The 16,166-nt window shown below is 44.8% G+C and overlaps 1 protein-coding gene across 1 annotated transcript; it reads right to left on the reverse strand.

Annotated features, from left to right (window-relative positions):
- Positions 1 to 11,002: 11,002 nt before the first annotated feature.
- Positions 11,003 to 11,569, reverse strand: LOC139102771 (uncharacterized). The gene has a single exon (XM_070656906.1). The coding sequence runs from the start codon at positions 11,567 to 11,569 to the stop codon at positions 11,003 to 11,005; it is 567 nt and encodes a 188-aa protein (XP_070513007.1).
- Positions 11,570 to 16,166: the final 4,597 nt, after the last annotated feature.

The raw sequence follows: 16,166 nt of genomic DNA on the forward strand, positions 1-16,166 counted from the left end.
GTGTTTGGTATATATCGCTATCCTCACTTGAAGAATAATTTGTAGCCTTTTGTCTAGCTTGATCTATTGAATCTTAATAAAAACAAGATTGTTAGTTAAAAGTTACATTATAAAAAAAAAATTAAGGTTACATAAATTTTAAGATACAAAAAATATTTACCATAATATCCACGAAATTTAATAGGATAAAGAGACCACTTAGGGTCTTCAGTGTCAAATTAAATTTGCTTTGTAATAAATATATTTATATTCTTTACTGTCGGCCACCAGCATTTTGTTAAATCAGAACTGAGCCATAAAGATGGTACTTCTGATACAGTTTCCTCTTGATTATTATTATCGCTTGGAAAAGTCACAACAGCAAATTTTTTCATTGTTATTAATAATCTGTAAAAAAATATAAATTGATTAACTAATTTATAATATTTCAATGTTATCAATTGTACATACATATTGTATCAATATTAATACTCGCCATAAATAGATTTCTTGTTGATGTAATAAAGGCAGTATTACAGCTTCTTCATTGTATAATCGCAATTTTACACATTTTGATTTAATATTAGACAATGAAATATTAGTAATTAGTTCATATTGTAACTCGTTAATTTTTTTAATTTCAATATTTAAAGAATCGCATGGAATATTAAAAAATGGTTTAACATTCAAATATTTTTTACCAGTAATGAAAATCTGTTTATCTTTAAAATAAATTTTTGTCAACAAAACTGTTGTTCCATCTAACAGAGAACAACAATTATCACCAGTTTTTGTACTAAGAAAAAAATCTTTACATTGAACTGACTTTATTATTTGTATATTATTTATAATCTGTAATTTTGTTATTGGATAATTCTTTTTTACATTTTTTACATTTAAATTATCTTCTTCTACGCAACGATTAATTAATTATTCTAATGGCCGACTTGAAGATTTTATTTTTGATTTTATTTTTTGCATGTAATTTTCGTATTTAAACGCGCTAAATTCATCTAACATTCCCCATAATTTTACATAGTAGCATATGTGAATTAAGTTATGTACATTATATGATATATGTTGACGACCGTATAATTTACCGTAATTTTCAACGAAATACAATAATAATTTGTGTGCATAATTAAAAAGTTGTGTGCAATGTACTTTATTACATAAAATTCGAATTTCTACGCTCAGGCTTAAAAAATGTATGTACTTTTTGTGTGATAATGTTTTAAAAAAGATTACTGGCCCTGTATATAATAATAATTGCCTTAATTCAGTTGCTTTAAATCGATCAACATTATCTAGTTTTCTTGGCTTTCTAGCAAATTCTTTAGGCAGGAATGGTGACATAGACAATAATGAAGTTGAAGCAAGAGTTATCTGACTTTCATTCATACGAATATTTTTTTTACCTTTAATCCAAAACTGTAACAATCGTTTTATTATTCCTAATAATACAAGGTGCATGTAATCTAAGGGAAATTGCGTAACTATTCCAATGTTTAAATTTTCAAAAATTGAATTTATTTTATGGTGCTTTTCTTGTTGTTTTGTTTTAAATGATTCGTCTGATCTTAATGTTGCATTACTTTTTGGAAATGTGACTCGATTTTTTATATAAACTCCTTCATGAATACAATTACTACATCCAAAATATGCATTATGTCCTTTAATTCCTTTAATGAACGACTTTGCCGGAGCATCGCAGATAATTACATTCAATTTTACAGTTATTTTTTTATCATACTCTACAATTCTATTTTGAAAAACTTCAAGACAATCGTCTATGAAATATTTCAGAAAAGTATTGCAACATTTTGGTTTTTGAAAACCATGATATATTCCAACTATAAACGGTTCAGTGTAAAACTGTTCAACTATACTAACTAAAATAGGTTAAAGTTGACTTCCAGAAGATTTAGCTAAAGAAAAACCATCTATATTAACATTAATATATATTTCTGGTGGACAAGTATTTTGACAATAATGTTTACGTATAGATTTTTTTAAACTGTAATCCAAACCTACATGATAATATCTTCCAGGAATTATTTTAATTATGTTTACTTTTTTGGGAGTGTAAAGCAAAGTTCGAGTATCAATTGGAAGATCATGGCCATATTTTACTAGAATTTTTAATAAGTTGCTTACAGCAGAATGACTTATATTATTTTCAATTACCCATAATGAAATATTATTAATTATTTCTACTCTATTAGAAAACCCACTAGAAATATTTGAACAATTTGACTGAAGACTAGTTGAATCAGTATTATGTATTGAAATTAAATTGTCATTATTATGAGTAAAATTGTTACTATTTTTTACATTAAAGTAATCAAAATTAACTTCTTGTAATACGTTTATTTGCTTTGATGATTGTTGTTCACTGTTACTAGGCTCATTTGATTTAGGTATGGCATTATTTAAAACTTCTGAATCATTTAAATTAATTGAGCTAGTAATAATTTCGCTAACATTAAAAAACTTTTTTAAAAAAATACGTCGCCGTTGTCTTGGTGTTAAACAAGTAATGTCTAGTTGTTCAGGATCGATTTAGGCAGTGAAAAAGAATTAAGGTGTAAAGTAGAGTAGCACTTTTTATCAACAAAAAAAGCTATAATAATTTATTAACACACAGTTTGAATACACAGTTTTGAGTACTGTCGCGCGGACGGTCACTCAAATTCAGAATAGCAATAGCACGCTGTTGCTCTAACTTATTTATTAGCGTTAGCACGCTTAAAAGTCAATTCTTGACAAATTTGCGGGTTCACAACGCGATTGTTCGCGTTAAAATCAAGTGTCGGCGCACGAGAGATTTAGTAACAAAGGCTGAAGCTTACGAGAGTTCTGTTTTCACTAAGGTTCAAGAAAGCGACTGACTCACAAACGTCCGCCGTGCCATTCTTCTTTATCGTAAAGGACAAAGGCATAAGGTTACGGGACGTCCCGGGTTCTAAGACTTTTAGATATTAAATTATTCGCTTATGCGATATGATAATTGCAAGAATTGTTTGTCACTTGTTTATTGCATTTGGTGCCAGCTTGGCCACGTCTAAGATCTCAAATCTCGGATCGTTGCAGACCGGAAAATTATTATCAAGTTTTTTTTTTAATCTTATACACTAGTCTTAATTTAGATCTAACCATAATTATAATTTTATAAAATAATAAAAATGAATAACAAAATTGCGATTATATGGACGACAAAAAGAATTTGGACCGTATGTAGGATTATATTTTTACTACATTTTCCTCTTTCATTTAGACTGTATTTAGAAAAACTTATCTGAAGCAACGTAAATATTTTTTAAAAACTGAGAGCATTAAAAATTGTTTTATAAAAAAATTGTACTTACTGCCACTATGTAATAAAGAGAGGCTTTGCTGCACGTGGCTGCACAAGAATGTCCGATTTTTCTTTTTCACTGAGGTTAGGTCGTATATTTAAGAAAACTTATTATCTGAAAAAACAAGTGCACTTTGATAACTGAATAATTTAAAAATTATTGTACAAAAGAATTAAAATCACTAATACCAGTTTTTGACAAAACGACTTGACGACTTACCTTTAGCCTACGGACTATTGGAACACAATGATAACACGTGTTAACTGTTGAGTAACCCGAGTGACCGAGTATCGTGCCGGTTGCCGACACGGCACGTGTTTAACTTGTGCGCAGACTCGACGCAGCCAATAAACTGTTGAGATTGAGAAAGCGCCTAATCGGCATACGCAAACATGCGGCCAATGAAAGGCGTTGAGTTGTCGGGTAACACGCAATTGGCGTAAACGCAATTTTTGAAAAGAAATTAGGGATCAACGTGGTAGTCAAATGTAACACTTGTTTAATATTTAATATTTTGCATGTACATGTACAAAAGTTTCGCTTCGCGGTGGTAACGTGATTCGCGAGAACGGCTGTAATTTGATCGGCACCTTGTGGATTATTAATTGTTTTTTCTCTACGTCGTATATCGTGGGATGTGCCTTCAAGAAGTTCATGCCTAAGATTCCTTCGTAATTTATGGGGAATGCATCGGGCACGACGTGCATGTTATGGTTTATGTAGCGGTCCCGTAACCGGATTGTCAATTTCGCGATTCCTATGGTGCGGAGTTGGTGGCCGGTCACACCCGTTAATGCCGTAGACTCCATATATATTGGGGTATCTCCTCTGAGTTTACCGACTTTGATGAGAGTGACGGCGGCCCCGGTGTCGAGTAGGAAGGTATATTTTCCGTCCTGTGACTCTTGCACGTTAAGAGTGACTAAATCGAGGTGTCGATTTACGTCTCCCCCGGTCAGATGGGAAATCTGATACGCGCTAGCCGGTCGAATTTCCGGGACGCGTGATTCGTTTTCGTGTAAAGCATGGCTCGTCGTGTCTTGACGCGTGTAATTCTCCGCGGCAGTATATGATACCGGAGCCGATCGTGACTGTCGAGAATCCGACCGGCTGTGGTGTCGGTTTGCGGGACGCGATTCGGTGTTCCGTTTTAATTTTCTACATTCTTCGCGAATATGGCCCGGCTTGTCGCAGTACGAACAGCGTTTAGTGGGCGTATAACTCCGCGGGGAATGATCCGTGCGGGGCAGGCTGAAGCGTTGCGCGAAACGGCTCGATCGACATTCGAAGCCGTGGTGCCCTTGTTTCCCGCATTTTTTGCAAGGCGGCACAGGTGGGCGCCCCGAAGTATACGGGATCTTCCTTTCCAAAAATCCGCGGGAAACCATACCGCTTTGTCTCTCTTCGGCCGAGGCCCCATCTATGGCTTCCTGTAGGGTGGTATAGTTGCGAGAACGCACAATAATAGAGATATGCGGCAATAGGCCGTTTTGGTAATTCTGCAGGACTTGTTTCTGCAGAGATTCCCATATGCCCTGTTTTTTATCGGCTGAATAATGGCTGTCTTCGCTGAGCGCGTCGTAAAGTTCGGACGCAAGTTAATCCGCGCGCGTGCCGAATGCTTGGGCGCTCTCGCCCGGTCGCTGCTGCAGCTGGTTGAAATCCAGCTGGAGATACGAGGTAGAGCGTCGGTGCACGTAATTTGCTTCTATTTTCCTAATGAATTGCTCGAAATCGGTGATTTTCTTAGACTCAAATCTTGATAGAGCGCGTCCCGTTAATTTAGTATATAAGATGGCGGCTAATAGTTCGTCCTCTTCTTCGGGGTCGATCTTTTTAGCTACGAATTCGCAGGCTTTCACAAATTTCTTGACATTGTTTTCGTTACCGTCGAACGAAGGGATGTAGTTTATGGCGTGTTGTAACGTGAGGAAATGTCACGGGTGATTTAGTGAAAAACGGACATCTTCCCGTCGGTTTCTCGTTCTTTGGACCGATATGTCGCGGGGTCTACGGATACCGTATCTTTTCGCGAGTCCCTCGTTTTCAATTCGATCTAGACGCGTTACCATTAGTTGCATAGCGTCTAGTAGAGTCTCGATAGCCTCATCCCTTGTTGCCGAGCCCCGAGTTCGTGTAATCGGCGAGGACTGTGCCCGGTTCGACGGTCCGGGTTCGCCCATGGAGCTGTCACGGAAGGTCGGTGGCTCGGTTACCGTTGCGTTTGGTACGGGATTAGACGCGTCGGGCGTTCTATTAATAGTTACATTCGCATCGGTATTATCTCTATTGTTCGTCAGAGTATAAATTAAATGGTCTCTCTGACTCGCGAAGAGGTCGCTCTCGAATGAATTAAGAGGAGACAGGTGACTGCGCAGGAGGAAATTATCGTCTCGAAAGGAACTCGCCTACTCGTCCCTTGATCTAGCGGGTAGCGAGACTCCGTTAGAAAATTCAGTTTGTTCCTCGTCGCTTGCACCGCCGTTACCGTAAGCGCGCCGCATCCTATCACGACAGATTTCTCGGGTTGTTTCCGCGGATTGCGGGGGGCGTGTAAATACCGGACGCATTGGTTCAGACATTTCAGGATTATGAAGCCACGCGAGCCGGGACAAGATTTGACGCGTATAAGTGTCTTCGTCGGACATAGACGGATAATATCGCAAACAATTTACGCTGAGTATAAATTACATATAGTTTGTCGTGTGACTTACACTATCGCAGAGATTCGCATGTTTTTTTCGCAGGGTAGGCTGTAGCTTGCTTTCCTGGTGTCCTCGCTTGGGTACTGCTCTGCCGCGTTGATCGGGTTGCTTGAGGATAGCCTCGGATGTTATCGGCGGGTGTATTTACCAGTTGCCTTTTGTTGCAGACGTTCCACACTTCCCGGTCGTCCCAAAGAGTGGCTGAGGGCGAGCCTGAGTTCCGGAGGGCGGATCCCACCGTTGCCACCAATTTTGTTACACCGTGGTACGGTGCGGGTGTGGGTCCGTTCGCCGGAACGTGTGCCACCCGTTGAGAGGAGCCGGGTGTAGACGAATAAAGACTTCTCTTTGAAAATGTGCTGTACTTGTTTATTTCTGCGATGATACACTTGTCACGCGTCACGTTTCTCCTGATAAAAATGCCCGCGACGGCTTCCGAGCCGTCGCTCATATACTCAGCCGAGTTGCAACCTCAGCGAGTTTCGGCCGCGGTGGTTGACCGGAAAGGTTCGTCAACCGCGCGGCCTTAATTTAATTGTTAAATGTTTATTTCCTTGTTTCGACATCGGACGATAGTCCCAAGGTCCTTGCCCGATGTCAAAATACGCAAGGTATTTCCGGGGTGGTTTGCAACCAGAGCGCATTCTTCGAAGTGCAGCTCAGGTTACAACATTAGTCACTAACATTCTCATGACTAGAGTGAAATCATTTGCACATTCTTTACAGACTTTATCAATTACTGCTCCTCTATTTAGGAATACAGAGATCAGGAATGTTACGACGTGAATCAATGGTTCATGATTGAAAAAATTCCATTCATCAACCACATTATTTGATTCATAAATCAGTCTATATCGGGTATAATTAATTAAGATATCTTCCTTATGGTGTCAAATAATAAGTCGCTATAATAAAGAAGGATCAAATCCTTGATAACGACAGGCATATACCATCTTAGCTGTTAACTTTTGATTAGCATTAGAATTATCATAAAAGACAGTTTCAACTAACATATTCCAACATCTAGCAGTAAGACCACACATTGCAAATATGTGATTAAGCTGATCCACAAATGGCACAATCTGAAGATTTTTTAATTAAAGTCTCCCTTCTCTTTCTAGGATTTTAGCATAGGTCCGTTTCCAAATTTCAACATTTTTCTAATAATTACTATTTCTACTATATATTAAGACAGCAGTGTGCTCCATTAAGGTTGCATTTTACTCTTGTCTAAAATAGTCTCTCATCATAGCAGTCACATTTTGAACAGCCCTCTCTAAAATATCACTAATAAAAGATGGTGTTAAAGATAATGGTTGAGCTGGAGCTACTCCTGCAATACCTGGAGGCACATTTTTCTCTCTCTCTCTTCTACTTGCTGGTCCAGCTGCTGCTAAACCTGCCATTTCATCTACAGTGTTACGCCCGTTTTTGGTTTTGGCGCGCGGAATCGCCGTGAAGGCGGACGCGCCTGAAGACGGTCTGGATTTTCAATAGTTAGTTAAGCTGTTCCTGATTGCTAGGGAACAGCTCGATGTAAATAGTAGTCAGTCAGTTTTCTAATGAAATCTTCAATTCTCTCATGAGGTCTAAGATTTCTTATGCGTTGCGAACAATGCTCTCTTCTAGCTAATATTTTTTTACTCAAGCGTCCATTAATAGTCGCTCCATAATTATCTTATTGCTCAATTCTTGCTCTGTCTAATATGACATTAGAATTGTGAGCAGCTAGATAATAAGTCTAAATATGGTTTAATAGAGTAACTGTATATGTAGAGTGCAATACATTATCTGTTAGTATTGCAATTAGAATCGATTGTGAATGTATGTTTACTTTAGCATCCCCATCTCTATATGTTTTCCTAACAACTAAAAAAAACATAGGGGAAAATAGAGCATTAGAGCAATCTTTATAGAAGTCTGTTTTTGAGAATATCACTCTTCCATGTCTTACATGGAACATAATTGTAATTAACTGTGTAAAACATGCAGCTATTCATGCTAATGTTACCACTTCAGGTCCTATTGCTTCAGCTCTTCTTTTCCGATCTTGACCTTCGTTTGATCGAATATGATACTTAGTCACAAAACATTTTCATGACTCGAGTGAAATCATTTGCACTCTTTTTACAGATTTTATCAATTACTGCTCCTTTGTTTAGGAATACAGTGATCAAGAATGTTACGACGTGAATCAATGATTCATGATTGGAAAAATTCCATTCATTAACCACATTACCTGATTCATAAATCAGTCTATATTGGGTATAATTAATTAAGATACCTTCCCTATGGTATCAAATAATACGTCGCTATAATAAAGAAGGATCAAATCCTTGATAACGACAGGCATATACCATCTTAGCTGTTAACTTTTGATTAGCATTAGAATTATCATGAAAGACAGTTTCAACTAACATATTCCAACATCTAGCAGTAAGACCACACATTGCAAATATGTGATTAAGCTGATCCACAAATGGCACAATCTGAAGATTTTTTAATTAAAGTCTCCCTTCTCTTTCTAGGATTTTAGCATAGGTCCGTTTCCAAATTTCAACATTTTTCTAATAATTACTATTTCTACTATATATTAAGACAGCAGTGTGCTCCATTAAGGTTGCATTTTACTCTTGTCTAAAATAGTCTCTCATCATAGCAGTCACATTTTGAACAGCCCTCTCTAAAATATCACTAATAAAAGATGGTGTTAAAGATAATGGTTGAGCTGGAGCTACTCCTGCAATACCTGGAGGCACATTTTTCTCTCTCTCTCTTCTACTTGCTGGTCCAGCTGCTGCTAAACCTGCCATTTCATCTACAGTGTTACGCCCGTTTTTGGTTTTGGCGCGCGGAATCGCCGTGAAGGCGGACGCGCCTGAAGACGGTCTGGATCTTCAATAGTTAGTTAAGCTGTTCCTGATTGCTAGGGAACAGCTCGATGTAAATAGTAGTCAGTCAGTCTTCTAATGAAATCTTCAATTCTCTCATGAGGTCTAAGACTTCTTATGCGTTGCAAACAATGCTCTTTTGTAGCTAATATTTTTTCATTAAAGCGTCCTATAATAGTCACTCCATAATTATCTTATTGCTCAATTCTTGCTCTGTCTAATATGACATTAGAATTGTGAGCAGCTAGATAATAAGTCCAAATATGGTTTAATAGAGTAACTGTATATGTAGAGTGCAATACATTATCTGTTAGTATTGCAATTAGAATCGATTGTGAATGTATGTTTACTTTAGCATCCCCATCTCTATATGTTTTCCTAACAACTGAAAGAAACATAGGGAAAAAGAGGTCATTAGGGCAATCTTTTTAAAAGTCTGCTTTTGAGAATATCACTTTTCCATGTCCTACATGGAACATATTTGTGGTCAACTGTGCAAAACATGCAGCTATTCTTGATAATGTTACCACTTCAGGTCCTATTGCTTCAGCTCTTCTTCTCCGATCCTGACCTTTGTTTGATCGAATATGATACTTACAAGGGGACTATCAAGCCGCGCCCCCCGGGATTTTGTTAAGAAAAATATATGTTGTTTGGCATCTTTCCCCGATATACGCGGTACAATAAGTCTTGCCAATGCTCATTAGTTAACAAGAAAAAAATTATTAAAATTTTGCGCGTGTGTAATCTTTCTAGACGATGAACCTAACTTCCAACTGTTAGCGTGGTCGTGTGTTGAAGGCGCGCGGCTAGAACGCTGGAGGTCTCGAGTTCGAGATCAGCTTTTTTCGATTTTTTTTTTTTTTTTTAATATATGTAATTAAAACGTCGCAATAAATATTTTATTTAAATAAATTAATTTTTAGTATTTAATAAAAAAATAATTATTATATACATATATGTTTAATCATACTTTTAATTCATAAATAATAAAATACTTTATATTACAATGTATTATATTATATTAAAATAATTTACAGGGTGTTGTGCACGATTCGGCGAAAATGCACACTTCCGGTTTCTTTTGTGTGAGAAAACAGCTCAGCACTGAGCTCGGCACGGTGCTTTGACTTGAGGTTGACAATACAAAAAAAAAGGCGAAATTCTAATTGTCACAATTAACAAAGAGCAAAAAAATTATATTCACAAAAAAATGATACAAAAAAACTATACAGTGTAGAAGTAGGGAATCACGAGAGCAAGGTCGGCGGTGGTAACGAACGGAAATCTTCTGAGCTCGGCCTTCCCGACGGAAATCTTCGAGAGCGGTTGCTTTCCCGCCCGATCGTCGGAAATCTTCTCGCGAACGGCGGATATCTTGAACGCGAGCCGACAAATTGCGCGATCGCGACACCTTGCCCCGCGAATGTTCGTGTAACAAAAAAGAAATAAAGAGAAAAGAAAAACTGACAAAAAAAATGAATGATCGCGGAGGATTCAATTAGTGACGGAACGGTCCAATGCTCGCGGCCGAGAGAGAATATACGACGAGTGAACCGTACGGTGACAACGTGAGAACTTCTTTCTTATTAGTGTCGAAGTTCGAGCGTAACTGCCCGCGTTTCGGCAGAATCGGCCCTCGATCGTCGGAAACATCGAGTATACAAAACAAACAGGTGACGAGATGACTAGTGAGAACCGGATTAATCCGACTTTAACGTATTGAACCTGTCGATGTAAACTAGAAGCGGTATGCGGCGACTGACAAAAATAACAAAGCATAAGCGAAGAACGCGGACGGATCGCGAATGCCGATGGAGAGTCAGCGAATTAAATAAAATTTCACAGATGATGAAACATACCGCCCGCCTCGAAATGGTATTTCGAAAAGGAGCTGCTTCAAAAAAAAAGTATAATAAATGCCGCCCGCCATGCGGCGCGCAAACGCAAGACATAATCGTAATAGAACTGGCCCGCTGGCCTATGTACAATGAATTTTACATATAAGAATAACGGTGACTTAAACCTAAGTAATACAACGCAACGCAAGCAAAAAAATGACAAAATTTTAGTTCGACATCGGTGCGGTCTCGACGTCGATAGGTAGAACGCATACTTTAGAGATCGGACGCTTGAATTCTGACAACGCGCTTTTGACAGAAACGACGCGAACGAGTCCGTCTGATCCAGGGAAGCATTCCGTAATACGGCCGAGTTCCCACTTACAAGGGGGTAGCGCTGAATTTTTAAGGATAACTAATTGCCCGGCTTTGAGAGCAGGCTGAGATCGGCGCCACTTTGAACGCTGCTGGAGAGTATTGACATAATCCATGTACCATAAAGACCAAAGTCGTTCAGTCATATGACGGATGAGCTGCCATCGATTTAATCGATTCTCAGCACAATCGAGCGTAGATTCTTCCGGAGGGGCCGTAAGAGCGGACCCGATTAAAAAGTGGCCCAGAGTAAGGACGTCATAGGAGTCGCAAGAATCCGCTAAAGGGGCGATCGGTCGGGAATTAAGGCACGCCTCGATTCGGCATAGAAGTGTTGAGAACTTCTCGAACGTGAGGGCATGAGATCCGATGACCCGCCGGAGATGATGCTTGACGCTCTTGACTCCTGCCTCCCACATGCCACCGAAGTGAGGAGCAGCAGGCGGAATGAAGTGCCAGGATATATTTTCAGTGGCATGAAGATTTAGAAATGACGGATCTCGGATTGCGGCGCGATAAGCGGAGCGTAATTCGCGGTCGGCACCGACGAACGTTGTGCCGTTGTCTGAATAAACGTGCGATGGAGGCCCGCGGCGAGAGCAAAAACGTGAGAATGCATTGAGAAATGCGGGAGTAGAATAATCTGGAACGAGTTCCAAATGAATTGCGCGGGTCGCCATGCAAATAAAAACAGCGATGTAACATTTTGTGGTTTTCACGCCGCGACCTCCGGAAGAGCGAACGATGAAGGGACCGGCATAATCGAGGCCGCAATGTGAAAAGCAGCGTTTCGGGGCAGATACGCGACAGGAGGGAAGATCGCCCATTAATTGCAAAGGAGCAGTAGCTCGTTCTCGAACGCAGGTTACACACCTGTGAATGACGAATTTGGTTAAATTGCGAGAGCGGAGAATCCAAAATTCGCGACGCAAAGTATTTAGTGTGAGCTGCAGGCCGCCGTGCAAAGCGCGGAGGTGAGTGTATGAAATAATAAGTGTGACGAGAGTATGGGCCGCTAAGATAATCGGATGTCGAACGGTGAACGTGAGCGGGGCGCGGCGAATGCGACCACCCACACGGATGAGTCTGTAACACGGTAATTTCCGGTCCGGAGAGCTCGTCGGAAGCCAGAGTGCGAGTATAAAGAAAACCGAGACTTGGTTTAATCGAAAAATAAAGAATTTATTAATAAAAGAAAGAAAGAATATTTAGTCAAAATAATACACTTAGTCTAACAAAAGGAATATATATATAGTAATAAACTAAAGAATCAATTGCCACGAAAAACGGCTATCTGCCGGGAGCTGGATTCCCAGGGAACGCTAATGCGGGTCGCTTCGAGACTTATCCTAGGTAACAGGCCGTGTCGGTCATACAGGCCTCCGCGGATTACAGGACGGGCCGCTCGGGCCGTATCGGACGCACAGGCTTCGCGTTCGCGAGTCGGCGCCGCGGATTACAAACCAGGCCGTGAGGGCCGTATCGAACGCGCAGGCTTCGCGTTCGCGAGTCGGCGGCGCGGATTACAAACCAGGCCGTGAGGGCCGTATCGGACGCACAGGTTTCGCGTTCGCGAGTCGGCGGCGCGAATTACAAACCAGGCCGCGAGGGCCGTATCGGACGCACAAGCTTCGCGTTCGCGAGTCGGCGGCGCGGATTACAAACCAGGCCGTGAGGGCCGTATCGGACGCACAGGTTTCGCGTTCGCGAGTCGGCGGCGCGGATTACAAACCAGGCCGTGAGGGCCGTATCGGACGCACAAGCTTCGCGTTCGCGAGTCGGCGGCGCCGCGACTTAATTCAACCGCGCGCCGGAACGCCAGGGCCGTGTTGGCGCGAAGAAGCGAGGGAGAGAGAGTCGGGAGCACCCGATTCTCGGGGATGCCGGTGTCGAGGGCGGCCGGGAGCGCCCGGTCAAAGGAAGGCTCGGGAGCGCCCGAGTCTCGGTGATGTCGGTGCCGAGAATGGCCGGGAGCGCCCGGTCGAAGGAAGGCTCGGGAGCGCCCGAGTCTCGGAGATGTCGGTGTCGAGGACGGCCGGGAGCGCCCAGTCGAAGGAAGGCTCGGGAGCGCCCGAGTCTCGGAGATGTCGGTGTCGAGGACGGCCGGGAGCGCCCGGTCGAAGGAAGGCTCGGGAGCGCCCGAGTCTCGGAGATGTCGGTGTCGAGGATGGCCAGGAGCGCCCGGTCGAAGGAAGGCTCGGGAGCGCCCGAGTCTCGGAGATGTCGGTGTCGAGGACGGCCGGGAGCGCCCGGTCGAAGGAAGGCTCGGGAGCGCCCGAGTCTCGGAGATGTCGGTGTCGAGGATGGCCAGGAGCGCCCGGTCGAAGGAAGGCTCGGGAGCGCCCGAGTCTCGGAGATGTCGGTGTCGAGGACGGCCGGGAGCGCCCGGTCGAAGGAAGGCTCGGGAGCGCCCGAGTCGAGAAGAGCGAAGTCGGTTTCGGAAGCCGGGTGAGCCCGGTCGAGGAAGTCTTGGGAGCGCCCAAGACCTGGAGAATCGGATGCTGGGGTGCTCCCCAGCGCGGAACAAGGTGCCTCGTCTGCGCTCGAGGCAGCTTATATACCCGTGGGCCCGGGAGTGGGGGCCTCCACTCCCGAGCGGTCGGGTGGCGGTGCGCGGTGTGGGCGGTTGGGCGGCCCGTGTTGCTCGTTGCGTAGGTCCGCGCTACTCGCCGCGGGCGGCTGGTCGGCCCGCGCGTAATTTAAACGTGGTCGGGACCGCGCGATCAATTCGGGCGAACGGTGGTGGTCGCGGCGCGGGGTCTGAAGTATTCGTGGCCTCAGGCCACATCACCCCCTTTTTTACTCAGAGGCCTTCCCCTGGATCTTCCGGCACATCGTGAGTCTGCCATCGGGGGCGAAGCGCAGCAGCCACCTGCCGGTTGCGGTCCGGGCCCGCCACTTCCGGTTGTGGCGGATGGCGGACATCGGCACTGATGTAATTTCGCCGTTTGGAAGCTGAACTGGCACAGCGAGCGGGATGCCCGGCCTCGATGTCCATCCTTTGTCGCGGACGTAGGCGGGTGGCGTTGGCGATGTAACCGCAATTAACGTCGGCGATGGAGCTGCCAGCGGTGTCGGCGGTGGAGCCGCGGGCGTCGTCGTCGGCGGGGCCACTGGTGGCATCGGTGGTGGAGCCACTGGCGGTGTCGTGGTCTGCCTTAGTTCTAGTGCAAATGGCGGCAGTGGCAGAACCGTGGGCGTGTTGGCTGTGGTCGACATCCTGGCTGCCTCTGAGAGGCTCACTGTTCCTCCCCGAGCCCTGGTCGTTGCCGGTTTGGTCGCTGCGGCTGCGGTGGCTGGCCTAATGCGCGGCGCCTTCAGCCTGGTCGTTCCGCCGCGAACTGGCGGTCCTCCTGGCGTGGTTGTCAGCCCCGTCTGGTCTCTATCGGGAATGCTGACCTCGATTCCAGCGACGTTCTTTGGCTCACGTCGGGCCGGTTGGAGGATTTCCATGGCCCAAATCGTTGGTCCTTGGCGTGGCGGCGAGTTTTGATTACGCCTCATGGGCGGCTTGGCCGATTCTTTTCGCGCCGCCGATGGTCCTGGCGGTTGCACTTGTGGCCGGCTTGTGCCCGGATCTTTCGCTTTGCCTTGATGGGCCTCGGGCGCCGTCGTTTTGGCTGGGCCGCCGTCGGTCCTGCGGTTTTCCGAGGTGGATGTGGCGCCTGTTCTGGTGGGCTGCGCCTTCCTGGCTGATCTCTGCGGGCCTGTCGCCGTCGTCTGTCCTGGCCCTTTTCTTGATCGGGCGGTGGTGGTCTCGGTCGCCCCGGCGGCTGAATCCGGCAGAGCCCGCGGACGTCCTTGGCCTTTTCGGGGCGTCTTCGGAAGAGCGGGTGGTAGCTCTTTCAGCCAGCGGGTGTGACCCCGCTGGCTGCCGTCTCCTCGCTGGACGCTCGTCTCAACGCGTGGCACCGGATATCGGCGACTTGGGTCGACCGGCGGAGGCCAGGCCCCTGGCGGCGGGCTGGCTGGCGGCGACTCGCTTCCTTCACTAAGGCTTCCAAAAAGCTCGTGCAACTTCTCTCGGTTAGCCATTGTTGCTTTCGGTCGATTGACTGATGATGGCCGTGGCCGTGAGCGCTTTATATACCCTACCTGCGGGGCCGTCTCAGTCGCGGATTGGTCGGTTTCTACTGGTGGGGAGTCCGGCTTGAGGTCTTGAATGTGGATGCGCCGCTGCCAACGCCTTCGGCCGTCGCGGAGGTCCACTATCACTGGCGAATGAAATTTGGCCACTGTAAACGGGCCTGAATATTTTGGCGCCAGTTTTGCATTAAAACCGTCGGTTTTCCGCGACAGTGGGTGCTCTTTTTTCCATACGGTGTCGTTGATTCTAGGCCGCCAATCTCGTCGTCGTAGATTATAGGCGGTTTCTTGGCGTTGAAATGCTCGAGCTAGATTAACTCGGACCACTTGAAAGGCCTCGTGCAGCGCGCGCTGAGTTCGGTGCGGCGTTGTTGGCGTGGCGTGCCGACGGTCGTCGGGATGCATAAATGCTAATTCGCGCCCATGGTTCAGGAAGGCGGGCGTATATCCGGTTGCATCGTGTTGAGCGGTGTTAAACGCGAATTGTATGGGACCTAATTGTTCGTCCCAGCGCCGGTGATGTCGTTGCGTGTATTGCGCGATCATCGTCTCGATGGTGCGGTTAGTTCGCTCGACCGGGTTGCATTGAGGGGTGTAGATAGGCGTCGTGCGATGCTGGATGTGCCAGGATGCCAGTAGTCGTTTTAGCAAGCGGGACTTAAACTGCGTGCCGTTGTCTGAGATAACTTGGTCGGGGCACCCATGCCGGTACAAGATTCTTTCTGCTATTGCGGTGACCACTGCCCCTGCGGTCGCTTTACGTAACGGCTGGAGTTCCACCCATTTTGAGAACCGGTCCTGCATGACTAATAGCCACGTGTGGCCCCTCCGTGAGCGTGGCAAGGGTCCGATCAGGTCCATGGTGACTTGTTGCCATGGCGCCGCTACTGGTGCTGTGTGTAATTTTCCGGCTGGCTTCGTAGGTGATAC

The sequence above is a fragment of the Cardiocondyla obscurior genome, linkage group LG05, assembly GCF_019399895.1.
Source record: "Cardiocondyla obscurior isolate alpha-2009 linkage group LG05, Cobs3.1, whole genome shotgun sequence".
NCBI classification, from domain to species: Eukaryota; Metazoa; Arthropoda; class Insecta; order Hymenoptera; family Formicidae; genus Cardiocondyla; species Cardiocondyla obscurior.

Bases quoted from the DNA above. Each gene is read 5' to 3' on its own strand.
- LOC139102771 (XM_070656906.1), bottom strand. From the start codon at position 11,569: ATGTGGGAGGCAGGAGTCAAGAGCGTCAAGCATCATCTCCGGCGGGTC.